This window comes from Vidua chalybeata, chromosome 7, assembly GCF_026979565.1.
Source record: "Vidua chalybeata isolate OUT-0048 chromosome 7, bVidCha1 merged haplotype, whole genome shotgun sequence".
In the NCBI taxonomy this organism is placed as follows: domain Eukaryota; kingdom Metazoa; phylum Chordata; class Aves; order Passeriformes; family Viduidae; genus Vidua; species Vidua chalybeata.
Genome location: NC_071536.1, coordinates 32,529,585 through 32,556,024, shown reverse-complemented (window position 1 = coordinate 32,556,024; position 26,440 = coordinate 32,529,585). Strand labels below are relative to the sequence as shown.

General features: G+C 37.0%; 1 protein-coding gene across 2 annotated transcripts; it reads right to left on the bottom strand.

Moving 5' to 3' along the window:
• Positions 1-905: 905 nt before the first annotated feature.
• Positions 906-23,681, bottom strand: ACMSD (aminocarboxymuconate semialdehyde decarboxylase). Of its 2 annotated transcripts, none has more exons than XM_053948244.1 (10): positions 23,577-23,681; positions 20,641-20,685; positions 17,911-18,007; positions 14,031-14,080; positions 12,506-12,742; positions 10,358-10,451; positions 8,814-8,909; positions 8,173-8,345; positions 1,864-1,962; positions 906-1,646 (listed from the first exon to the last, which is right to left on the bottom strand). In XM_053948244.1, the coding sequence occupies exons 1-10, from the start codon at positions 23,631-23,633 to the stop codon at positions 1,584-1,586; spliced, it is 1,011 nt and encodes a 336-aa protein (XP_053804219.1). In that variant the 5' UTR covers positions 23,634-23,681; the 3' UTR covers positions 906-1,583. The 2 variants fall into 2 exon arrangements, with proteins under 2 accessions (XP_053804219.1, XP_053804220.1); XM_053948245.1 differs by lacking the exon at positions 23,577-23,681 and adding an exon at positions 20,817-21,003.
• Positions 23,682-26,440: the final 2,759 nt, after the last annotated feature.

Sequence of the window (26,440 nt, the reverse complement as noted above, 5' to 3'; positions counted from 1 at the left end):
AGATGTGACATTGCATTTTCATTAACTTAACTGGTTTCATTCATAAAAAATTGAATAATTAATCCAATTAAAATGTAGGAATCACAATGTATTTTCCTCTTAAATCCATTTAAACAACTGTGAGAATCATGTGTACTGAAGGGATATATGAGATTGAAATTGCCTTTTGACTTTGAAATTTAATTAAAACAATCTGGTTGAAAAATCATACATGCTGAAAACTTGATGCCTGCATATGGATATTTAAATAAAAAAGGTCAACAGAAGTCTTGTGAACCTGAGGACAAGAAATACTGTTAAAGCTATTTTCTGGCTTTTCTTTTCCTCTTACATTAAAAATTGATATTCTAAATCTCTGAGCTGCTGACTAATTCAGCTCCAACTACTTCACAAGCCATTTTTTTTTTTTGGGTGGGTTGGACACTGTAAAGAAGGACAGAGCTTTCTTTCTTTGTTGTCCAGTGGAGGCTGGGATCAGCAGGAACTGCTGATGTTCAGCATCCTTCAGGTTCAGTGTGTGACAGCTATGGCCAGAGCTAAAAACAACTTCTGTCTAATACTGTTTTGCCTGGAATGTTCCAAGACTGAGCAGAGGAATGGTGACAGCACACGTAGCCAGCCAATGTTCCCACAAGAACAAAGACTGTAAATGCTAATCCGTGTTTTTCTGACTGCTACACAGTTCTCCTGGGAGCAGGATGCCTGTGCACTCACTGGATAATAATGAAAACCTGCTTCAATCAATAGTCTATAAAGCAAACCACCTTTCCATACCTATAGCAGGACTCAAGCTAGGGAGAGCATTAGCACTTCAACATTTAAAATATCCAGCCTTATTTTTCACAGAATTCATAGAATTCCTACTTTTAGGAAGCATTTTGTAAGAATAGAACATTAACCCATACTGTTGCCAAACACTAGTATTTATTGTGACAGTGACAGTGACACACCAAGTATTACCCACACAAATACATTATTTCTGCACCTACAACCATATTGTTCAAATTGTTTCTGATGAGTAAGTTCCCAGTGCTGTAGGTGGCAGCTAATATGTAAAGTCCCCACACAGACCTTTTCCATCCTGTCACAACATTGACAAAGCATGAGTGCACCTGCAGTGCCGAGCTGAGTGCGGTGGGCTGCATTTTCCACAGTGGATAAAAGCAAATGTTGCCTTTTACTGTGCATCAACATTGTTTAAATTCTGTTTTAATATTCTTTCAAATTCTGTTTGGCCGTCGTAACAAAGAAATGTAGTGAGTACATCATTTTCTCAGCTCTTTCCTTCCTGGGAATCGAGTCCTAATAACACGGCATTGAATATAATTCAGAGATTCTTATAACTGCAAGAGATGAAATCTCTCCTTTATTATGAAAGCAGGGATTTCAGAATTGTTTAAAAACAGCCTAAATCCTCAGGCAATACCTGTGCACACTCATTTCCAGTACCCTTGCTTTTGCTTTGGAATTAACAGGAGACTGTCAGATAATTGTCAATTTTATTTTTCATGTGCACAATTGCACATGCCAATAGAAATACAAGGCTATTATTTCCAAGGTTTAGCCACTTTAGTACTTCATAATTATTCAAATTGTTTTCTGCTAAGACCCAAAAATTCCAGAGCATTTCCAGCCTTGAGTTTATCCTGTGGAAACAAAACATATACATATGTTTGTGCTTAGCTCATATTTAACTCAAATGCTTTTACTTGTGCTTTAAAAGGAGCTGCTGCAAAGAGACTGAAGGGTCTCTTCCAGTCTTTGCAGAAATCAGTGTACTATACTGATTTTTCAGTGGTTTATCTCATGTCTTGAACAGAGACTTAAAAAGGAGGGAAAACCCCTCAAATATAAAAACCATACCTTCAGTTTATAGTCAAAATCATCCATCGAATCAATCAATTTTCCAGGTTCCAGTTCCCCAAGTGGAAAAGGGTAATCTGTCCCCAAAATAACTTTGTCCTGGTAATAAAAAAGAATTGTACATTTTGTTGTAACATTAAACAATAGAGTTTAAATAATATGGATATTAATATGTACAATATTATAGTAATATTAATATTATATTTTAAACTAATAAATTTTAATTTTTTCATATTTTTAATTTCTTTTTAATTAACATTAAACAATAGAGCACATGCTTTCTGGAATGTATAATGAAGAACAAGAAATTAGATGTATATATTGGACTGATTAATTTTGAAAGTGAATATGAAGATCATAACTTCCACTAGGAAAAGAACAAAGCTTGGAAACAATTACTGAAGAGTTTTTTGGATTAATTTTGTTTGGAAAAAATGCAGGTTATTTATTAATAATTTTTGTGGTATCTATCTGAAGTTATGGTATTTTAATTCTCATAAGCAGAAAGTTGAAAATGCAAATCCCAGGCTTGAGGCGTGTTTATTGCTTGAGTGAGTAAAACACAGTTAGAACTTGTTATAATGTTTCAACCCTGTTACCAGAGTTCAATACTGAAATAGGGTGAAGAAAATACCATTCAGTTATTTTCTGAAATGGTTTGATTTTCTTACTTGTCAAATGCTTAAAAAAAAAAAAATTAAAACACATTTCCTACTTAGACTGATTTTCTGTACTGTGGTGCTGGTTTGAAATGTAACTGCCCCTGCAAGTGGTCTGCCTAAACTCAGTGATTAATCGTGGTTAAATGCTGCCATAATTAAATGGCCAATAAAGGATACACAGAATTCTTCCTTCTCAGTTCTGCCTTATTCACTCCACGCTCTGCGTTGGTGTGTGGAGTACAAAATATATTTGAGACTTTTGGTTACATTTCTTTAAGAATCTCAGGAAGTTCTCCGCCAAACTCAGAAAAGATGGTTGGATTTGCAGTCCTGAATTTGAAATTTTTTGGCTAAATACACCCACACAAATTTAAAATTATCAATGGGTGCGAAGAACATGCAATAAGAAATACAAAACAATAAAAACTATCTTTGTGCTACTTTAAAAGATGCAATAATGGGGTACTACTGAAAACATGATACAGTGTAAAATTACTACAAATATTTAAATTTGAAAAAAGTACTTAATTTAATTTAACTGGTATTCAACTTGAGATAATAAAACCTAAATCTCATTTACAAAATGTCATATATTTCTGGAAGTCTGCAGCTTTTTTTAAATGTCACTGTCTTTGTCTGGGACTGGATATTAACTGTGGGTTTGAAACACATAGCTGAAAATATGGGTGACTTAATATGATTTGTTTCTGAAAGCAAGTCAGTGAGAAGAAAATTCAATAAAAATCTGTGTGCAACATCCCTTGCTATCAGAGATGAAAAGAAACAAGCAGATCCTCAGTAGGACCACATTGTTACAGGCTCATTTTCTCTCTGGAATGATATTTCCCCATTTTATCAGCCTTGGAGAGGGCATACTGCCAGCTCTCTTGATATTGTCAAAAGTCTCTTTTCCTTTACACTTCATCTCCTGCAGACAGGAGTATTTGAAAAAAACAGAGTTTTCATTAAAAATGTATGTTTTTAAATGTCTCATGGATTTGAAATCAAAATGATGAATTTTGGACACTTGTTATAATGTTTAAACTCTGTCATCAGAGTTCAAAACTGAAATAGGGTGAAGAAAACACCATTCAGTTATTTTCTGAAATGGTTTGGGGTTTTTTGTCAAATGCTTTTAAAAATTTTTTTTAATCTCCACTAGATGTCACCCAAAAGTCTCTGAAAGAACCTACACAAACCTTTGCCCAAAATCTAAACAGAAGAGACACATTCTATTGTTCTCTCCTATGTTCTGTCCTGTGTTCTAATTTATTATAGAAGAATTAACATAAGATTAACATAGGAAAATTTATACCCTCTGTCTAATAAATCCAGTTCTGAGCATAGACTAAACAAAATAGATTTGGATGTGTGTACTTTGAAGCAGCTAAATACATTCTTTTATTTATAATATTCAATACCAAGATGCTTTATTCCGATAAGAAAAACAAATGTCATGTATTTTATGATTAAAAAAAAACACCTAAAAACCATACCAGGTTTATAAGAGAAAGTGGGTTTTTAAGTAAAAGAGAAGGAAACATAGAATTTGTCCATCTGTTTACTAGGGAAGGTCATCTAAGACAGGAAGGTTTGTATATTCTTATTTACATCTCCTACATACTAAACTAGAAATAAATCCCACATCCTCACTGCAATAATACATATTTTTCTTTTCCTCTCTATGTAGATATATTTTTCCCTCTGTTTGAAGGTATTTCACAGCTAATCATGGGATCTATTCATTAGTAGTAAAATTAAGAACTGTAAATTAGTAAGAAAAATTTAGAAGCAGCATGCTTGCTGTGCTCCCAGTGATCTTGGCCTGTTCGTCTGTACCCTTTGAGCTTCAGTTTTGTACCCATCTATAAAATGGGGGTTGCAATACCTGTCTTTAGCAACCAGCTTCAGAGGAGTGCTGTGAAGCCTCTGCAGATGAATAATGCTCCTAGCATGAGGGATACTGTTATATTATTCCAAACCATATCAATAAAGTCAATTTTCCCTAGAAGACTTGGAGGTCATTTCCTTAATTAGCACATCTCTCCTATTAGAGAGGTACATGGGGCTAATGATTAACCTCAGTGGACCCTGCTACTCAGCACAAATTTTTTCACAGTAGTAAGGACCTAAATCTGAAAATGAATCTCAGAAAGATTTAAGCATGACTTCATCGTCTTACATAAGAAAAAATTGTATTTGCCTTGAATTTCGCCTTCTTTCCTACTGCCATGATGCACCTGAAAAAAAGTCCAGAACGCTGTGGTCAATTAAGCTCCAGCTTCTGGCCAGAGAATGCTTTGCCTTTGGATGATGGCTCTGGAGGAATCACCATGGGGAAGTTTTTGCAGAGATGCACTGAATCATTCAGTCCCATATCAACCCAGTTCTTCACTTTTTATAGCCAGCAACATTGGGGATTTTGTGTTTATTTGTATTCACCTCATGCTACCTCGTCACGGGGGGAGCGAAGGACTGCAGCGATTCTGCACTCTTACAAGATTCTTTCTCAGGAGTGTGTATTTCTGCTTCCATCCCCAATCAACCTGCACCCCAAACTAAGAAGGGAGGAGATTAAATGGACACGACTCATCACAGCTGTCAGTGGATTTTAACTTTGATCAGCTCAAGGCCAGCACACCACACGCTGGTGCCAGGCAGTGGCTGTTCCCCAGGGACCCAAAGCCATGTCCAAGCACATCTTCCCTCACACTGATGCCTTCCTGCACAGCTCTGAGCTGTTCTCTGGAGACCTGGCCTATTTCAAACCTCCAGCTCACAAAGTTACAGTGTCAGCCTCAAGACTCCATCACATTGTTTTTAGCCCAGCATTTATTAATCTTATATGTGTTACTCTGCCAACACATGTCTGCACTGAAAGCGCTGAGATAGTTGGTGTTTCTTTAAGTATTTGACTCATGGAAGGGTGTTAAGTGAGAATGTCAACTTTCCTTATAAAAAGAGGGAACTTTTTAATCTTCATGGTTATAAAGTTTGAAATCATGATGTGAATGTTTTTGTTTTCAAGGACAAGATGCCTTAGGCTATTGAAGAGAGAAAGAAAGTTGTCCTGAGTGTAAAAAACATGTTTTTGGTATCTGACTCATGACTTTTCAGCACTGAGATTGCACCTGATGTCACAGTGTTTGAGCTCAAAATACTCAGAGGAGAATTAAAGAAGACACCAACATCCTGTGTACTATGCTGGCCAAATTTATTGTGTTAAGACTCTTAATTTTAATAGTCTGTTGACAAAATAAATAAGACACCAGAGAGGCTAATGCTGAGTGACTTTTAGATTATCAAATTACAGTCCATAATCTCTCTCTCTCCTCAAAATTACAGTTGCAAAGACTAATCACAATTAAGGACCAGAGTCTATGTGTAGCTTCTTAGGATGAAAAGTAGAGAAATTAAAGTGTGGTGCAAAGACAGCAGCTTTCCCACAACAGCAATAGTTTAGAAGAGCATTGAGATGCAAAACTTCTGACTCTAAAACAGAAGTGCCCCGAGACTTGTGTGCTACACAAATTCAGACAGAAAAAAACTTCAATTCTTCAGCAATGGATTCAGCATCCTGTTGTACTTTCCCTCCTGCTTTGCTCTTGACATCTACAGTTCAGCTTAACAGATTGAGATCACAAAAAGAATCTGTGGTCTCAGCCAGCCTGAGTCACACAGCTGCTAATTTACCAAGGTCTTTCTAACAATGGCAAAGCGTCTCCCAATATTTTAAAATGGGTAAAAGGAAACAAGTGAGTGATCTTTTCTCCTTGCACTGGCAATTTAAAATTCAAGAGCTAGACTCATCCTTGTGTATTAGAACAGCATGTACAATGAAAATATACTTAGAATGAACATGGTCTGGATTTGGGGAGATTTCTCAGAAAAGGAGGTAACAGAGGCAGTGTTGAACTGTTACTCCATAAGCCTTTGGGTGTCTTGTAGAATGGACGTGCACATCACACAGAGTAAAATTTTAACATCTATTGCAAAAAAACACCTTAAAGCCACTTGCTTTAAGATACAGTTAGATTCAAAAGATAATGCATATCAAAAACTACTGGGCTGTGGACCATGATTTGTTTGCTATTTAGAGGTTGGCAACAGAAAATAAAAGAAATCAGTATTGGGCAGGAGCCCTAGTATTTTATTAGTAACCCATCTGGTGCCTAAACTTAATCCCTGGCACAGAGATGGCAAATGCCACCTGAGTTAATACCCACTGATGTTATCAGAACTTTCCAGTACTAACAGCTTATTCCAGATCTTTTTTGAGTAAATTGAGCTGGGTTTTATCTTACTTGTTCCTAATGGAAATAGGCTCCATGGCAGGTTTTTTGCACATTTTATGGGGCTCCTTCCATAAATCTATTTTTGGTTCAGGGTGGTTTAACCAAAAGGATGTTGTCTCCACCCCTTAGAGCTGCAGTGTTACTGTATTGTACAAAGATATACATGTCACAAAAGTTTCCCTACTATTGTTTCAAGCTGTAGTTGTGCTGTCACATGGTTGATTTTCCATGAATCTTCAAATGCAAAGTTTTCCTAAAAGGCACCAGTCCTGCAGGGGAGCTGCAGGCAGAACTCCAGTCACAAAGCTACAGGTGCAGTATGAACTGAAAACCCACAGATTTTAAAGTGTGAACCTGAGCTCATAGTACCACAATAAAGAAAGCAATAGTGCTGCATTGCTGTTTTTGTCTGGCCTAGCCAAGTCACTTCTGTACCAGTTCTAGAGCAGATTTATTGCAGTAACTGTTCAGACTATTAGAAATGGGAAATCAACAGATTCTTTTTTGTAGAAAAAAGCCCCAATCAGCTGAGTGGTGTTTGTGAACTTTGGTCATACAGCAGGCCCTGATGATAGCCACCATGTGAGTCTAGACACTGATGTACAGGAAACAGGACTGCAGCTGTTGAGACAAGAAAATCCCTGTCAGAGCTTGCATTTCTGATTTGACATCTGGGAGGTATCTGCCTCTGGCTGCAGACACTGTGAGGTGCAGAGATCAAGGCACAAAGATAGGCATCTTGTTGATTTGCAGTGATCCATTGGAAGCTGGCATGAGGGATGCCATCTTCAATCCCTTCCTGAGCATTTACTAAATGAGAAAGGATTATTTGAATGTTTTAAGATTTTTCTGTCCCATGCTGCACATCATTTAAATGGTTTGCTAAACTATAAAGATTTCTTTACAAACAACTAAAATACTTCTGCAAACCCATAATGTTTAATTGTCTCTCTGAGATACTCACAAAAGACTTCTTTATTACTGATTTTTTTCTGTCTATAACTTCCCAAGTGGAAATACAATTTGATTTTTTCAAGCATGCACCTGAATTTGAAAATTAAGCCATTTGAAAACCAGACTCCAAACTGAAGTAGTCTTTGCTTGAAGTCCCATCCTGAACAAGCTCAGAGAAGGATGGAACTAAGGCTGAAAGTGCATGATTTCCTGGATTAAACCCACCATTTTAATAAATCCATATGGTAAAAGCATTATCAACATGGCAGAAGCCCATGAATTTATTTCACTGGGTGACATTATCTTCTTCCTGCTTTCTTCTTCTCTTCTCCTTTTGCTGTTTCCTGGAAAATTAACTGAAGAATGACTCACCCACTTGTGGAAGCACTAAAACTCACCTCTCCTACTACACTTGTTAGCAGCCTTAGTGCCCCACGGTCGTGGACAAGAGTGTCTGTGTAAAATGAGCCAAGGTATTTTCTTGGATCCACCTTATTATCCGTGGCACACAAATCAGGGCGCACATTGAATCCATGGGAGATCCGACCCACTGTGTATGGAAAAGCTCCACCTGCAAGAAGGAATTTTTAATAACTTTTAATAAGCTGAAAGTATGTAACAGGGAAAAAGCCACCTTATCACCAAAGATCCATAAGTTTTCCTGTCAGCTATTTAGAAAGAAAGTGCTTTGCACCAGTGGTTTTTTACTCCTTTACCTTCATTAGCTTCTTTCTCTATTTTTCTCACTTCTTCACTACTGTGATGCCCAAATTCCTCCTGCTGCTTCCTCTTCCCTTTCCTTAAACCACCTGCTGCCTCCCCTTCCTCTTTGTTTTCCCTTAACTGTTGTACCAGTTCAAGCCCTGCAGGCTAGAGAGTGCTCATAAAAGCAGCTGATCTGTCAGACTGTCTTCTTTGGGGTGATAGTGCTCAGCTGGTGGCAGGCTTCACGTGGTGACCCCATTAGCTGAGATACCAGAAAATACAACTGTACCATGCTCAGCCAAAGAACAGGAGTTTCACGTGGTACACTACTCACCTCCATGTGCAAAGCAAACTTTCAGCTTAGGGAATTTTTCAAAAATTCCTCCCATAATCATGGAGCAAATGGCCATGGTTGTTTCTGTTGGCATGCCTAAGAAGAAAAACACCTTAATTGTATAAGAGCTTTACTTTTTAAACTTCCCATTTGATTTTTAAATGTTATTTTAATTTTCTTCCATTAGCCTTGAGTCAACTGAAAAAGTAATAGTTGCAGGGCAGCTGCCAAAGGTCATGCATTATTTCTACTGGAGGGACACAGAGTTGAACACTAATTAACTGAAATGAAGATACAGGCCTGGAAGTGAAGGTGTTCTGAATTCTAAGTCCAGTTTTTACTCCATTAGGACAGATGATGGGTTGGGTATGTCCTGAGATACCCTGTACATGCCTGCTTCCCATTATCCTTGCTCAGAGACAAGTCTGGAATATGCCAGGGTGTCTTCTCACCTCTGCTTGTGGGTTTGTGTGGAAAGTGGAGCAGATACATTAATGGATAGTCCAACACAGATTTGGGGTTTGGTTACCACATGATGCCAGATCCTACAGTTTAGAACTAACCTCTCTCTCTCTTTGCTCCTGGCTGAGCTGGATGCCCAGTTAGGAAGAGAATAGGAATTTATATTCCTACAGCAGGCCTCAGCTTCTGATCACACCCAACATATTTAGAATGTCATGCCATTTTAAAGATGCAAAGCATTATCAGGCTTAATATGAAAACATTCTATTTACACTTTGTTAAGTAAATGTAATAATTTAATTTTCTTCTTAAATCTGTGTTGTTGAGCCTGATCTGATTAACACTAACTGATACATTTTCAAAATAATGCACTGGTGATTGGGACAGCAAGAATTGTTATTATTGTGTATTATATGTATGCTGTTTATGTTTTTCAGAACTGGTGGCAGAGCAAAACCATGCAAAACAAACCAACACAGAACAAAATACATGAGGGCAGCATTAGGTCTAAACATTTCTGGGTAGCAGAATAACCCTGCTCCTGTTGTTCAGTGGTGTGATTTACCTATCAAAAAGGTAAAAAACTGTAATCAGATAGCATCCCACATACTGAGAGCTTTCAAAGTAAATCTTGTTTCAGCTACAGCTCATGTAAAGTTATATTTATTTCCTCTCTGATCAACCTGTTTCTAAGAAATAACCCAAGAAATTCTAGGAAATAATGTTTGGTTTTGCTTATTCATTCATTTACTCCTGTCATTTTTGAGGAGCCAGTTTCTGAGATGATTCACTTCTTCCTTGTTATCTGCTCCTTGTACTTAGGGCAAAAGAGAATACTATATTCTGTTGCTAGTCTGAATAATTTTAATTTGAAGTATTTAAAAGAAAAGCTAAACAAGCTTAGAAACAAATGACTGCTGAGTTTACACAATAGACTTAATCATAATGCTAGATTTAAAAAAAAAGGAAGTTTGATAGAAAAGTGATATAATTTTCTCCGTACTTGTACTTTACTTGGCAGCAATCTCCTGGGCATAATCCAGTTCATAAATGTAGGTTAAGCAAAGTAAATATACCCTTACCTATTAGCCAGGGAAACCAATATTTGGACATCCTCCCATCTGTCGGCATGTCCCAGGGATGCACAAAGAGACAGCAATTTAATTTCTCAGCAGCCTGCAGCAAAAAGAAAAAGTCTGAATCTTGACTAATCATAGCAAAATGCATCTTAGATCTTAGTCATGCTTTTCAATGACCTGCAAATCTGTACTGAGCAGTAGTACTAGTAATGAAAATAGGCCCATAAGTAAGAACTATAAACTATATTGTTGGCTTTATTTACTCCTCTGGGCCATATTCTGAAGTCTCCACTCAGTTTCACAGCTCTTCCTGTGACTACAGGACTGGAAGCATAGATGATAACATCTCTTTGGTGAACCAAGTGTTTCTCAGAATAATGCAGTATAAAAATGCTTTTCCAGCTATGCTTTTCAGCCATCCTGCAGTATAAAATCAGTTCAAGCAAACATTCTTTTGGTTTCATTACACGTATGAGAATGAATTCCCATATTGTCCTATCAAATCATTTGAGGATGGTTTTACAGAATTGTTCCAGCTGCATTCAGAAATTTTCATTGAGTTGCACTACATTTGTCCCCTTTGGCCCTCTGCCTGGTTTAAAAAAAAAATAAAAATATTCCTAACCCTTCTTCAGAACTCAAAATCTGGCTGTATTCTGATCAATAATCCATCTCTATTCAAGTACAGTATTTTTTCCAAAACTACTAACATCATTGGAAAGGAAAACAGAAGACTAGTGTTGGATGCTGACTCTGACTGTAATTTAACTGCATGCTTAAATTTAAATACACAGTCATCAGAGTCATTCATATGCTTAACCAAGATTTAACAGCTCGTTTTGTCAGATGTATTTCTGGACATGTTCTTGTTGCTAAGGAGATTATCACACATTTGAAAAATTTGGGTTTATTTACCCATACATGCATAAATAAAAGCTGCAACTTTTGGATCATGGAGAATAATTGCCATCTACATTTGTAAACTAAAAATAGCAATTCAATAGCTGGCCTGGTAGTTTGGCAAAGTTCATTATCCAATATGGCTTAATTTGATAATCTGTATTACCTAGAGATGTTTCTAAAAAAGAAAGGGGTTACTTCCTACATGTGTGAAACATAAGCTGAAGGATGTACAGTATACAGTATAGAGAGAGATCCCAGAACAAGAGAGAGATCTCAGTAGCAGAGATGTGGAGTTACTGGAGAGAGTTCATCTCTCCTGTGAGGGAATGATGAGAGAACTGGGACTGTGTCCCCTAGAAGAAAAGGTTCAGTGGAGATCAGGAAATTTCAGGTTGTCCAGAGGGATTGTGGAGTTTCCATCCTTGGAGATATTTAAAAGCCACCTGGACGTGGGATCTGGCTCAAGCAGCCCTGCTTGAGCAGGGGTTTGGTCCAGGTGGCCCCCAGAGGCCCCTCCCAACCTCAGCCATGCTGTGATTCCATAAATGTGGGTATCTCCAAGAGCAGATGTTGATATCTGACTGTATATGGCCATAAAAACAAGTAGTCCAGATGCTGCACCAACAGAGTTTTAGAATAAATTGAGCATCCTGCAAAACAACCTCTGAATCAATTCCAGGCTGAGAGCTCTAATAACTTGAGAAACAGATTCAGAATGGACATTGATTAAACCCCTAATTTAGACAAATGACCATCCTCATCTGGACCTCAGGCTATTTAAGAAATGCTATCTATTAATTCATTTGATAATCAGTACATTCAGTTTGGAAACTTTGGTCCTGTTTACATAGTTCTGTGTGGTACTTTGGTGCTATAGGTATCTCTGATAATCTTAGGGGGGTTTATCAGTTATTTCAATAGGACTGGATACAGTAACTTGAACTCAAATGCAAGCAGTGCAGAAATGCTTTATTTGATATTGCACTTACCCTCACAAATCAAGAAGGCAGATCCACAGTGAGAACTCGTATAATAAAATTTGTTATTCACTATTATATAATAAGTTTCAGAATATGTTGTATCATTGCCATCATATCCTATAAAGAATTATCATTTACAATTAAAGCTGAGTCTCTCTGATCACTAAGCAGATTAGAAGGCTCCATAACTCAGTGTGCTCCAAGATATTTTTAGACAGATTTCCATATCACAGAATTCCCCCAAAGAAGGAAAGCAACAGCTACTCACAGCATAGATGTCGTACAGCTCCGGGGCATTCAGGTCCCACTCATTGACATGAGAACCAATCTGCACTCCAGGAAATCCAAGCTCATTCACACAGCGGTGCATTTCCTTCACAGCCAGCTCTGGAGCTTGCAGAGGTAACGTGCCCAGCCCAATAAACCTCTTGGGGTACTTCTTTACTGTAGCAGCTAAGTCATTATTTAATATCTGGGCAAGATCTAAAGTATCCTGAGGTTTGGCCTGGTAAGATATGAAGCAGAGCAGCACATTTAAATATAGTTCTCAAATGTTATCACCTTTGGAAGTTACTGGATAAATGTCATTGCAAACAACTGGTAGGGTTTGAATCCAAATTTGCTTTACAGTTCTGAATAGCTGGAAACCAGTAGGGCTAAATTCTGCCTCACTTTAAAACCTCTGGGTGCAGTTCTGCTTTTTCTCTTGAATATTTTATCAACTGCTGTTGCCTCTACTGCTCAGGATGAGTGTAATAAATCCCAGGTTGCTGATGCACATAAGTACCTGGTCTTTTGTGTAAAGCAGTCCCCTGGTTTTGTTTATTCCCATGCAAAAACCTCAGTATACAATTTTTATACATAGCAATGAATATTTACTCTCCTATTACTGGAGCTGAAGAAATAAAAATAAGAAATTGGAGATGCTGGAACATGCGAATACTACAGAGAAAGCTTGAGCAAACTTCTCTAACATTTAGAAGGAAATAACATCCATAATTCTAATAAGGAAGTGCAATATCCATGCAATCAATCTCTGTTTTTCCCCCCAATACATATTTAATGGTAAATATTCCCTTAGATACAAGAATAAAATTTTGAAGAGATGTTACAACTAGAAATTCTGAATATCAATTCTATTTCTTATATGTGGGCTTAACAGAATGGTTCTAAATGCACAAATCCATTTACATACAAGCATCCTGACCTGTGCACATTGCTAGTCACATTCAGAATGTGTTTAGAACAGCATTTTACTGTGATTTATCTCCTCAGCCTGTCTTTTTTTCTTTGAAGCACTCAAGATCACCATGTGGGGAACACAGGAACTTGAATTTGCTCCTGAATTTTAAGATTCAAAGCATTCTAGGTTAATGAGTCCCATGCCACATTTAAAAGGAAGTGGGACAAGGTCACAAATACATCCTGTATGTATTTTTTTTTTTCTTCCCCTGAAAAAGTACTGATTGGTGTCTAGCTTTCATGGAATGTATACATATATGTCTGCCTGCTAACCATGGATTCATGTTGGATGATTTCTCTCAATTTCCAGTTGCCCCCATAAGGCCCCCCGAAGAAATTCAGTTGCTGTTTTATCTTTTCTCTGTGTGTCCTCTGGTGTGGAGCTTTGCCAGGACATCCTGCAGACATCTTCTCATACCTTCACTCCTTTTTTGCCTTTTCATTTTCACAGCAGAGCAATTCTAGTGACTACTTCAATTTGTAGGAAGATGCTTTTGTATTTTAAAAATGTTGCAACATGTGAATTACAAAATATGTTAGTTGGAACTTACCCAGTAGCTGAACATTACAGGGACTGTGGACAGGACTTGGACAGTGACTCCTGAGTAAGAAAAAGCAAATATTAATCCTTCCTTTTTTGTTGTCTGTTTTTGATAAAATGTTACAAATAAGAAAGTACTTTGGTTTGAGAGGCAGAATGTAAAAGCTTTAATGATAACAAAGACTGATTTAACAGTGACATACAGATTTTTTTTTTTAATTAGGATCATGACAATAAAACTCATAGTATATCAATTTATTAGGATTTGGATATTTTTGCTAAGTAGAAAGAAAAAACACTACCATATTCATACTAGCTAATTTGTGAAATTAAAGTTTTTGATTTTAGAAGGATCTAGTATGCACATGTACAAACAATTAAAATAGCAATTTAGTATTGCTCTCACATGAATGAAACTGACATTAAATCAACAGAATACATTAAGTCAAGTTTACTTTGGGGTGAATTTGTCATATATATTAAATAAATAAAAGAATTAGCCCAAAGATAAATAGCATTATATTAACAATGGTTGTTAAACAATGTTTTCCTAAGTGTTCCCAAAGCTATATTGTGTTAGGTTTCATTCATCTTGTGTCTGGACTACTGAGGTTGTAAATATTAAAAAATCTGCCTGTTTTCAGAAGTAACTTTGATGTTAAAAATAAAAAGAATTAAGCCCATGTTGTTTTGTTTCTGCTCAAACACAAATCTCTATCATAATATTGTGGGTGACAGGTTACAGGAGTGAAAACAACAAACCTGGCAGAAAAACAAAATAAACAATAAAGAGTAATTAGGACCTCACAAAATAGTTACATGCAAAACTGTTTTGTTTTGGTGTTTGTTAGGTTTATTTGTAATATTTTTGCACTCATCTTGTCATGCTTTAAAAAATTTAACTTGGTTGTTAGTAGTAAAACTACTAGAACAAAAGATGGCAGAAAGAAACCCCAGAAAAATGATCTCTAGGAGAACTCTAAATGACTTGCCAAAATATTTGAATGATTAAAATGATTTATCCTCCTCCTCAAAAGTTTAAGTAGGAAACAAGAGAAGAAGCTGACTCAGATTGCTACAAGATCTGATTAATATTATATACAGCAGCAATGGTTTAGGGGTAGGGATTAGGTTTGCAAAATTACATAAATACTGAATTATCCAAGTTAGATAATCCACCAATATGGACACTTGATTAATCTGTTGAGAACATTCTCCAAGTTTTCAAAAATAACCATTGTATCTGCTTTCAATCCATTCTTACACTTCTGAGCAAATTTAACATAAACCTTAAGGTTTCCAAGCTGACTGTTTCCTACATTTCCAAGCTGACTGTTCCTAGACATTAGCTTTAGGAAGAAGAATCAGCACAGAAAAGCCTCTACTTTTTTACCCTCTTCAGAGGGTTTTACATAGGAGAAAATAACAAGGAAAGGAAGTTAGGATGAACTGATATATTTTCTTAAACAAAATTTTGATGATTTATGTCACAGAACTGTGATGTTAATTACTTTTACAGCTTGTTTTATTGAGTTACATGGATAGCTTGCTTTATTGAGTGGATCAAGGCAGAAGTATGTACAGCAATTAGACCTAGGACATATGGTGAGGAGAACTAATTGAGTCTCTTTAGTCCACTGGAGACCATTTCTTATTATTGGCAAGATTTCTTGGGCATTGCACAAACAAAGCCTTTTAGCAACCAAGCTCTAAGTTATCTTTCTGAGTTAAAAATACCTTTCAGTGACTGATTCTAATTTTGTTCAGCTGGGAGACTCCTTGTATCTTTGTCCCAATATTATGCCATGTTTGCAGGTTAAATTTTGGGTATAATCTATCTCAGCCTGTGTAAGACAAAGCAGTCTTTGAACTAAGTAGTTACAGCTTTCTAAACCAAAAAGTAATAAATGTGGTCCACAGTCTTTATCATTAGCTGAGCAGTAAGGATGAAAGACTGAAAAACACCAAGGCCTTTTTTCCCCTGCACCACATAATTAATTGGCTGATGCCTGTATGTTTGGAGTGCTGTAATAAAAAGGGACATTTTTAGGTCCCAAGTCACCAGATGGTGCTGTAACATACAGGTTTAAATTATTTTTTAACCAAGAGAGCACTGTTTAGTCCATGAAGGAATATTGTGATGCTGCTTTCATGATACATTTTATTTTCTGGAGAGCTGCTGCAAAAAATTAAAAAAAAAAATCCTCCTGTGTTTTCCCTTTGTCTACAATAAATATACGGGGCAGAACTGTTTTGTAGAAACTTGCCATTAGTGCTGAGGGAAATATCTGAAAGAGAAAGATGCCCAAAGGCTATTTATGATCCACTGTGTAGTTGAGTGATTTGGTAATCCCCAAAATCCCTGAGCTAACTCAGAGAAACATTCCAGTCTAGTCAAGGCATGATTCTAGGATTCTGTGACAAGGCAGCATATTTCAGAGTTTGCAAAGGCTTTCTGGCATTCCCATTAAATGTCTAATGGTTGTAGTTTCAAATACTGTTTTTCCAGCGTGAAAATGAAGTAGATGAAAATTGTCCAAATTGTGCTTACATAAATTGCCCACTACCTGGTGAGTTCCCAAGCTAGCCTATGTTATGTGTTGCACTAAACCTCCCTAAGAATAACCCAGACTATCTCCTAACACAGAATCACAAAATAATTTAGGTTGGAAAAGACCTCTAAGATCATTGATTCCAACCATGAATCCAGTTCTGCCAAGCCCACCACTGAATCACGTCCCCAGGCACCACATCTACACATCCTTTAAATCCCTCCAGGGATGGGGACTACACCAGGGCTGTTCTAGGGCTTGACAACATTTCTAGTGAAGAAAGTTTTGCTAATATCCAATCTAAACCTTCCCTGATGCAATTTCAGGCAGTTTCTTCTTGTTTGTTATTTGTTATCTTGGAGAAGAGACCAACTCCCCACTGGCCATAACCTCTTTCATGAGCTTGTCGAGGGTGATAAGGCCTGAGAGGAGGAAGCAATATTCATGAAGATACTACTTAAATAATCATTTAGATGCTGCTTGTACAATATCTGATCTTTTAAGCAATTCAGGTGTTTGTTCCTTATGAAAAGTTGAAGATATTCAAGGTGTGTCTACTGGGAAATTGATGTAGGAACTATTCAGGCCTCAATCTAAGAAAAAATAATCTTTACTAACATAATATTTCTCTTACAAGAGTAACTTGGAATTACAGTGTTAATAAGAACTAGCAAAAATAATTGATCAGCCTAGAAATTCCTTTCCTCATCCTCAGTCTCCCATCTTACCAACCTCATTTAATGGTTTGCATGTAACATGATGGAAAATGAATTTGCAAATTCGGCATCTGGTTAAATTTCTAAATGAGGAAAACCCTTTTCTGACAAAGTAAATGTACCAGTTCTCTAGGCTCAGAGTCCTACAGTAAAAACACAGAATGAGGTTGCAACAGGGCTAAACAAATAAAAGGTATTAGAAAAGGAAACAGACATACAAGAAATCCTATGTGTAAAAAGAGTATTTTTAATATTTGGAACAAAAATGAAAGGCCTTCCTCCTCCTTTGTGAATCATGTTTTAACTGGAATCTATGGTGCCATTTCAAATCCAGGGTCACTCATCCTTTTGTCAGTGAGTTCCTTGGTGTCTTAAATCCCCCAAAATTAATAAATTCTAGTGGGGAATAAATTGCTACTGAGAATGAGGAAAGTTATGGGCACAGGTTCCTTCTGAGTATAAAGAATATCAGTTTCCAATTACTTCCAACAGATTTAAACCAAGTAATTAGTATGCTAAACCATTTTTTTTTAATATTGTTGTTGAACACTTTCAGATGGACTGACAGAGAATTTGTTATTCTAAATGAAGCACAATGATTTGAGTTCCTTTGTGGAGGTACCTGACTGGTCCATCTCTTTAATCCGTATTTCTGGATCCCAGCAGTTCTCTTGAATAACTCTAAAAACCTTTCCATCCTTCATCATCTTTGCCTGTCCCTGTGAAATGACATTTTCATATATTATAAATGTGACAAAGTAGTACCTGCTAATTTATAGTCTCTTGATATATTGTGCTCCTTACAGAAATTCAGTGGCAAAATTTTGATCTTTTATTTCTATTCAGTAGGTATTTTTAAACAGAAACTATTTCAATAATAGATATGAATAAAACAGTCATTTGTAGTTCAGATTTAATTCTTCAGAATAATAAAAAAAATCCCCTTCCTTTTGCAAGGTACATCACTCTATATTTATTTGGAAAAGATACCACGTACCTTAATCCAAGTTTATCCTCAGACCAAATTTTGACCTCAAAACAATGCTCTAATTAAATCTGTGCTAAATTTTCCCTTTGGGAATGTGTGTGTTCTTTTAAAGTTAATAGCATCACAATGATTCCAGTAACTACAGAAATAATTGTGCAACACAGTTAATTTCAGTCCAGTGATTTCTTATCACCAGTGATACTGAGACAAAAGGAGACCTATTGTGTTGTCTTCAGATTACATTTTCTCCTTGTGAAGAAAAAAAAAATTGAAGAATTTGGGAAAAAAAAATCCCACACAAAACTTATACACAGCATAAACCCACGACATGAATTAGTGTAAAACCTTTCTCATATGCCACCAATTTCCAGACATAGGAAGTTCAAAATGTTATCACAGTCATGAAATTTAATACTGTTCCTTTATCATCATGGAAACTTTTGAAGTGTCATATTTGGTTGATTTGTGAATTGTTCCAAGAGAGGCAGTGTCACCACATGAAGCAAATTGTCTGTTACAATTAGGGGTGCCCACCAGCTGCTACAGACACAATAGGATTTCTGCTGGCACAAAGGGATGAGATACAGTTCACCAACACCTGCAAGCCCTGAGTATTTCTTGGTTGTTTTAATCTACTGCAGGGCTAAATGGAAAGTCAGAGGATCCCCTGATGCTGTGCACGTGGGGTGGGTCAGTGCAGTCATGCAGCAGAGGCACTGGGCAGAGAGCACACTCCATCTGCAGGTAAAAACTGAAACCCACACAAGAAAACCCAGCAGCTATTCCTTCACCTTCCCACTAAACAGGAGCTGAGGGCAAGGCAGTCTTTGGGCCCTTCAAGAAAGGGATTTCTCTCTCTCTCCAAAGGCCACTTTATTTTTCCTCACAAAATTGGTCTTATTTAGGGTCCTGTCAATTTTTCTAAAGAAAAGATCCTGTTAAATCAGAATATTTACTACTAGTGTGCTCAGCCAGGGGGGGTTCTGTCCCCCTCTTCTGAGAACTCAAACTGTTCTTAACCTTGAATTTGTTACTAACTTCATGCATCATTCACAAATATACTGTCCTAATGAATATTTTAAAGCCATCCTCAGCAAATCTAAGTGTGCTGCCTTGGCAACCTGTCAAATTACTTGCTAGCTGTATCACGGGTTGTGAAAATTACTTGAAATTTTACAACTACAGGGTCCTGATCCCTTGGTGAAATACTTCAGGTTCTTGTAAAACTGGTTTTCCAACCTGATGGAGAGGTTTACTGTAGCCATACACTCAAATAAATTAAGAAAAGTTTAGTGCATTGATACAGGTTGTCCAATAAACAAAAAAATATTTGGGGTGTGAGAAAAAGGCAGAGTAGAACCGAGCACTTCATCACATACGAATAGATCACATGGACTTTACTGTTCCATTCTATTCTATACTTCTCTACTCCATCCCATCCTAAAAATTATCTGATATTTGTTTTGATTAATGTATGTAGGAATCAAGAGAGAGACATTTAAAAATTAAGTCCTGCAGGCTGATTTGGTTCATCAAACTACATTTAAAATTCTCCCCTCACTAAACTACTCAGTCACATCCCAAATTGCGCTTTTAAAATATGCACGTGATTATTTTCTTCCAGTTTGACCCTGGTGCTTCTTCAGAGAATGATATGGGAGGCCTTTGGGGTTTCTTTAAATCCTAGGAGTTAACATCCCCAGTTCCACATGTCTGAACAGGATTTGATATTGCCATGCACTTTTTGCCATGCAGAATTTCCAGACAGAAGTAGGCCGGATGGAATTCTCGGCAGAGCATGTAAGGCCATTATTGACTTGCCACAAAGTTCCTCTGCAAGCTATTTTTAGCACAGAATTTTAGCATCAGACCCGTAACAAAATCACCAGAAATGTGTCCAATCCCTGTCTCCTTCCTGCAGCTGCCAAGTATCCCAAAAGCTGTGCCATCCACACACGGGTTCTGCAGGTGGCTTGTTCTTGTTTATTAAAATATTAGTTCCTTTTGGGTTAGCTTCTCATACAGATGACTGCATCTAACTCAACCAAAATCTGTATGTAATCTGCTTTAGCCTGACCTATCTTGTTGGAAAGACTTTCTCAGAGCTATCCATTCCAAGTTTTAAAATGAGATGATAAATAAGAATGGATGCTGGTTCATACAAGAGAGTGTGAGTTTCATCTTTCAGGCAAAATGTTTTGCTGAGGTATATTAGGACTTGGCCTGATAGGAATAGACCTCTAGAGAAATCTGTATCAAAGACAGAGCCAATCTTATTGCCATTTTGCCTCTCAATAGATCTCCTGTGAGTTTCTATTCCTGATGATGACACAAGAGCAGCTCTGAGCACCAAACAGCCCAAACCTTGCAGTGATGATCCAGCTGTACCCATCCACCATATCCATATCTCTGTGGAGGAAAGAAGAGAAAGCCAGGGTTAGTTAGCTCTCTGCTGTAGTAATAATAATAATAATAGTAATAATAACAACAATATTAATCGCAGTTCTTACAAAAATACTTCATTCAGGAGAAACACTTACACGTGCTCAGCTTTGAGGCAGAGTAGCCTCACTGACTTCAGCAGAAGTGCTGAAGTGTAGCTGGACTGGACTAGTAGTGTTTGTAAACATGGAATTTTAATTTCCAGCTCAACAACATTTTTAAACAACTGCTTTATAAATGCTTAAAGTTGCTTACTACATTGAGGTTCTAACTGAAATAATTCTGACAGTGAAAATATTAAATTAAGCATCTGGCAGTGTGAAAATTGAGCTGACAATTTTCCAATCTGTGATCAGTTAATCATTAGCACAAAGATGCATTGATTCCACTTTTCAGCTTCTATGACTCAGCAGCAGGAGTGAAGGTCAGCCTCTTGTCTATTAATATTTAAACAGGGAAGAGAAGCTAAAAAGGAGAAGCTTAGATGCTTATTGATTCTTTCAGAGAGATTCAGAATTGTTCATGCAAAAAAATGCAAAACCTACATAAGGTTCTGATTTCCTTTTACTTTCATAAATTATCAATTAGAAAGGAGTGAATTCTTGAAATCTCTGAGTGAAAACAATGCTCATAATTCCCATTTCTCCAAAAAAGAAACATTTAAAATGAAACTAAGTAAGAGCAGGCATTTGTTATGCTGAAATGTAAACAATTTGGACACAGTCCTGAATTTCCTGTGATACCAAATCATCACTTAGTGCCACTGTGAGCTTTCCTAATGTGGGTGTGAAGAACTAAACCTCCTGACCTCAGCCAGAGATGCAGTCACTGAGGCTGTGTGCTCTGTTTAACTATGCAACTATGTAGATTTTATTTAAATTTATACATTTATGGGTTTATACACATATAAAAATACTGAAATTTTGGGAAAATTTAATAAGTGACAACTAACGAGAACTTTAAACTAGATCCATGCTAACTGCAATTATAAGCTAAGCAGAAAACAAGTACCTGAAATGGGTACTGAAGGAGCCCATAGGCAACAGAGAAACTCACTGGTCTGGTTTTGAACTTATTTTATTCCTTCTTCCCCTCAAGTATTAGTTGTAGGTATTGACAATACATATCTGCTTTATCTGTGATTATTCTATACTTGTGATATTTTCCTAGGCTGTTAAATCAGTATCTTGACAATAAAATTTTCTAGTTTGATGGTCCAATATTTACAAAGCTGGAAACAAGAGAGAGAAGTTTAGCACTAAATAAATGTGTGCATGTTAAGATGCCTCATTGTTTTTCCTTGCATGATCTGTGTTAATGGCTTGAATTTCCGCAGGACTCCAGGGAATTCTGAGAGTTGTTTTCTATGCTGAACCCATTAATAAACCATTGAATTGCTCAGAACAGAGGGAAAAAACCTAGCAGGTGGAAATTAGATTTTAAAAATTTGGTATTTGCCTCTTTATCTCTGTTTAAAGAAATGCAATGCTGGCCCACAGCGTCTAACACTAGTGAATTTAGTCTTGATGTACATCTGTGAACATCAAGGAATTCTTGGGGTCATTTATTTTATCTCAGTGAATTGATTGCCCTTTTAAAGTGCTTACAGACAAAAATATTTAATTAAAAAACACATATAACATCAGAATGAATTCTATAGGTGTTTTTATGAAGTTATTGCACAAAGACAACAAAATCTGAAATGTACAAAAGCAACCTGTTTTTCTAGTATGATTATTTAAACTCCTATCCATTTAAAACAGACCTAATTATTCTAAAAGTATTTCTATACTCACCTACATCATCCAGTGTATATGCTTTTCATCAGGAGCTGTTTTTATTACAAATAGGGTGCTCAAATAGATATTTACAAAAACCTTCCTAGCTAAACAAGGAAACAAACATTCCTTTCCAGGTGGTTTTGTGCATAATGATGTTACTTTTCACAACTAATGAAGAAATAATCCTATGTATGTTTTCAATGCCAGGTTTTCTCATTACTTCTTTTTTTCCCTAATACGCTGTTTACATTTCCCAGCTGCTCTCTCTCTAATATTGACTGAAACTGGACTGCTTAAAAATCACAGAAACCCAGAGCTAATAGTTATGAAGTCCTTTCAGATTGATTACATTGAAACCTAAATGACATTCTTCATTCTAAAATACATTTCACAGGACCATGAAAAATATTGTGGACAAGAATACAACAACAGCAACAACAACAACAACAACTACAAACAAGCTAACAGAAATTGACTTAATAGCTTCAGTGTTCTGACAACTGAGATTTTCTATTTTAACTACAACAGGCTACTTCTTTCCAGTAACTGAAAAAATAACAGATATTAGTAAAATTATCATCATCAATCAACTGTACTTAAGAGTGACCCCACTCCCATTGAAGTCAATGATTTCATTCCTGTGGGTGGTATGATGTGAATGAATTTGTCTTAGTTAACATTAATTTTGTCTAATATTTGATTATTTATTTTATTTAAAACAAAAGTGAATACCATTTAGGAATGGAACAGAACAGCTCTATTTTTATGAAGAAAGTGGAATTTATGCCTTATTATCCAAAATTTGTGTCTCAAAAAACTCAAGGAAAACTTTAAGAATTGTTTCAATATAAATAAAAAATGGGGAACAGAGCCCAGTTTTACATCCCATTCTGACTGGACTCTTGCTTTTCAAAGTAGTGCAATACAAATATTTTACAGTTGGAAAAAAAATCCCAAATTAGACAAAAACCTAGTGATATTTACCCCAGAACCCTTCGTTCATTTTTCTTTCAAAAATCCCATTGGTAGAAATGGTTGCTGATGACATAAGGCACTGAATATCTAAACTCTTATTACCTTTTTCAGGTCAGGCCATTCCTTAGGTAGAATGTGGCTATGAATATCAATTTTCATTTTTGAAGTGTCAGAGGAGAAATACTCCTTCAATGCTAATGTTTTGACTGTCAGTGCTGCTATCTATCCCTGCTGTCCCTGGGTCACAGGTTATTCACTTTGGCTGCTGTCCAGATCCACCTGCTCTCCTATCAGGAGAATGGGATACAGTGGCCAACCAGGGAGCCTAATTCCAGAGGAGTGGCTCTCCAAAAGAACAAAGAGTTTGAGCAGAAAGTCCCGAGGGCAAAGGGAAAATACTTGAGCAGCTGACCGAGGGCAAAGGGAAAATACTTGTTTATATCGGCACTATGAAGGGATTTGTTTTACAGGGAATCTAAAATGTCAAAAATAAATCAATAAAATTGAGTTAGTATAAATGTATTAAGCATGCTGACTTGAATTTCCTCCCTTCTCCCTCTTAGGTTGTGAAATTATTTGTAAAGTGCATATAATATACCCTTGGAAGAGTCAGACATCCTCATCTATTCTCTTTTTTTCTCTTGCATTTTCTTTAAAGTTATATTAAACCCCCTCCAAAATATTGAATTTTAGCCAAACCTATGCTCTGCATTTTATCTTCTCCCTCCTCATCATTGGTTCACTCAGGATATTTACACAAGCTACTGCATAATGGTGCTTACAGCCTCTCAAGATGCCTCAATTATACAGTAATACATAGATGTATTTCAAATATAACAGCTTCTGCATCCTAAGTTAAGCTTAACTGGAGCTATTTCAGATTTCCTGCGAAACTACATCTCATCTTTTGCCCTTTACTCAATTTAGAATTACACATTGCTTAAGATACCCTTGCTCTTTATTTATGCTGTATTTTTGTCTGTAATTTATTCCCCCTGTAGTTTTATTTCAGTATATGTTACTCACACAACATCCTCATGTGTTTGTTAACCATTCCCTGATTAGTTTTTTTTAGTGAAAAATGCTCATTTTTTTTTCCCAAACCCAAATGCTGTTGTGAATCTTGAAATCAAGCATCTTGAAAAATAAGCATCTTAGCCATTTTGTTTTATCCTTTTCCTGACTTCTCTCTTTTATTTGGGCTTGAAAAAAACCCAGACTCTTGTATTTCCCTACTTGTTCACTCATTAAGCAAGTCTGCTTTGGATTTGGTCAGATAACTTTCACAGGAGTTATTTTTCATGTCAACTTCTTGTGACCGGGTTGGTCAGTTGGTTGATCTCGTACTTCTCTGCAGCAAGAGGTCACTGAAGACTGAATGTTCCAAAAAAAAAAAATAGGAAGCAGCAGTTTTTATTCCCTAAATAAAGCAAGACAGCCAACGATTTGCTTTAACAGATCAAAACCCTGGGATTGAAAATATCAATTATTTCTGTCTCAAAACCAAACTCCATCTCTTCATGACCAGGCTGCCAGGTTAAGCAGCAAATTTGCTCTCCTGCTCCCAGATGTGACAGCCACGCTGTGTGATGTGGCACTGCCAGTTGACAGCAGTGTTCCTGCATGGACTACAGCTGACAGAAGAAAGAAGTATTGATTCAGCTCTGGGAGCTCTGCATCCACAGCTGGGAGGCAAACAGAGTGAGCCCTCCAATGAAGAGATGTCTGGAAGACAATTCCCTACTTAAGCACAGAAAGCAGAGCGAAATGAGGGAGAGGGGTAGGGAGAGATTTGTGCACCTGAATAGTCTAAGGCACCAAGAGCCTTCAGTCACCAAAGCTGCAGGATTCCATGCAGAGCTCAGCTGCATTTCTTCAACACTGAGCTTAATTTTCCTCTGCTCTAAAAAAAGCTGTAGTTGTTAGTTACTGCTCCCAAGACACAGCTTAGCTTGCAAACACTGTAGTACTCCCACGCTGCATTTAATTTGTCAAAACACATCATTTGGAAACCACACCAGTTGAAGGCAAAATGTCTCTTGATCAGAGGGCAGTGAGACATCCCTCTGTATCCAACATGATCCACTGGGTCAGCAGCAGAAAGACCTTCAATGGTCGGGAACAGAAAGCTCTTCAGATATGCAGGCACTCAACGTACTCTAAACTGGAAAACATGACTAACAACTCCTTCAAGGACAACCTAGCTAGAGACTGTTCAGCCAAGGCTGATTTCAGATACACACACACAAGCCTAGCACATCTATAGGGTTTTATTTCACTGTAGGGACAAGCACTAAAGTGAAAATGGTGTTAATTGTGGGTAAGTGCTCTTTTCCAAAGCTATTTAGCTGCTTTTCTGAAACAAGTGCAGAATCTGAGATTTGGAGTCTTCAGGATGGAAATTTGATGTTATGTTCTGGCTTTGCTTATTGGGTTTCTTTGTGTCAGTGGGAAAACCCTGACATCTTCAAAAGAGTCTGCATCAACAAACACTGGTAAGCTCTGCAGAGAGCTCTGCCACATCCATGCTCCAAGGCAGCCCGTTTTCAATTAGGCTGAACAAAGACACAAAGAGGCAAATTCAGGATGCTGATCTTAGAAAGGGCTAAAATACTCCTGCTGGTTTTTTATACCTTCCATTTTCCATGTTCCTCTCTGGCACCTCTTCTTGGAAGTGCACATTTGATTGTGCAAATTGGCTGTTCTACACATGTGCACAGCTACAGAAAAACAAGTGGAAAACTCTTTGTGCCTCAGTAGCTAAGATGAAGTACTTAAAGAACACGTTCCTTTCCAAATGAAATAAATGTTGAGCAGCACACTTATATTGGTTGCTTAGCAACAGGTTATCCTTTGGCTGTGCTGGGGACTGCATGGGTCCTTTGAGACTGACATTACAGACCTGCTTGGAAATGTCAGATTTGGAAAGGATGCAAAAGTCCATAATTCTATTTTTTTTCCTGTGG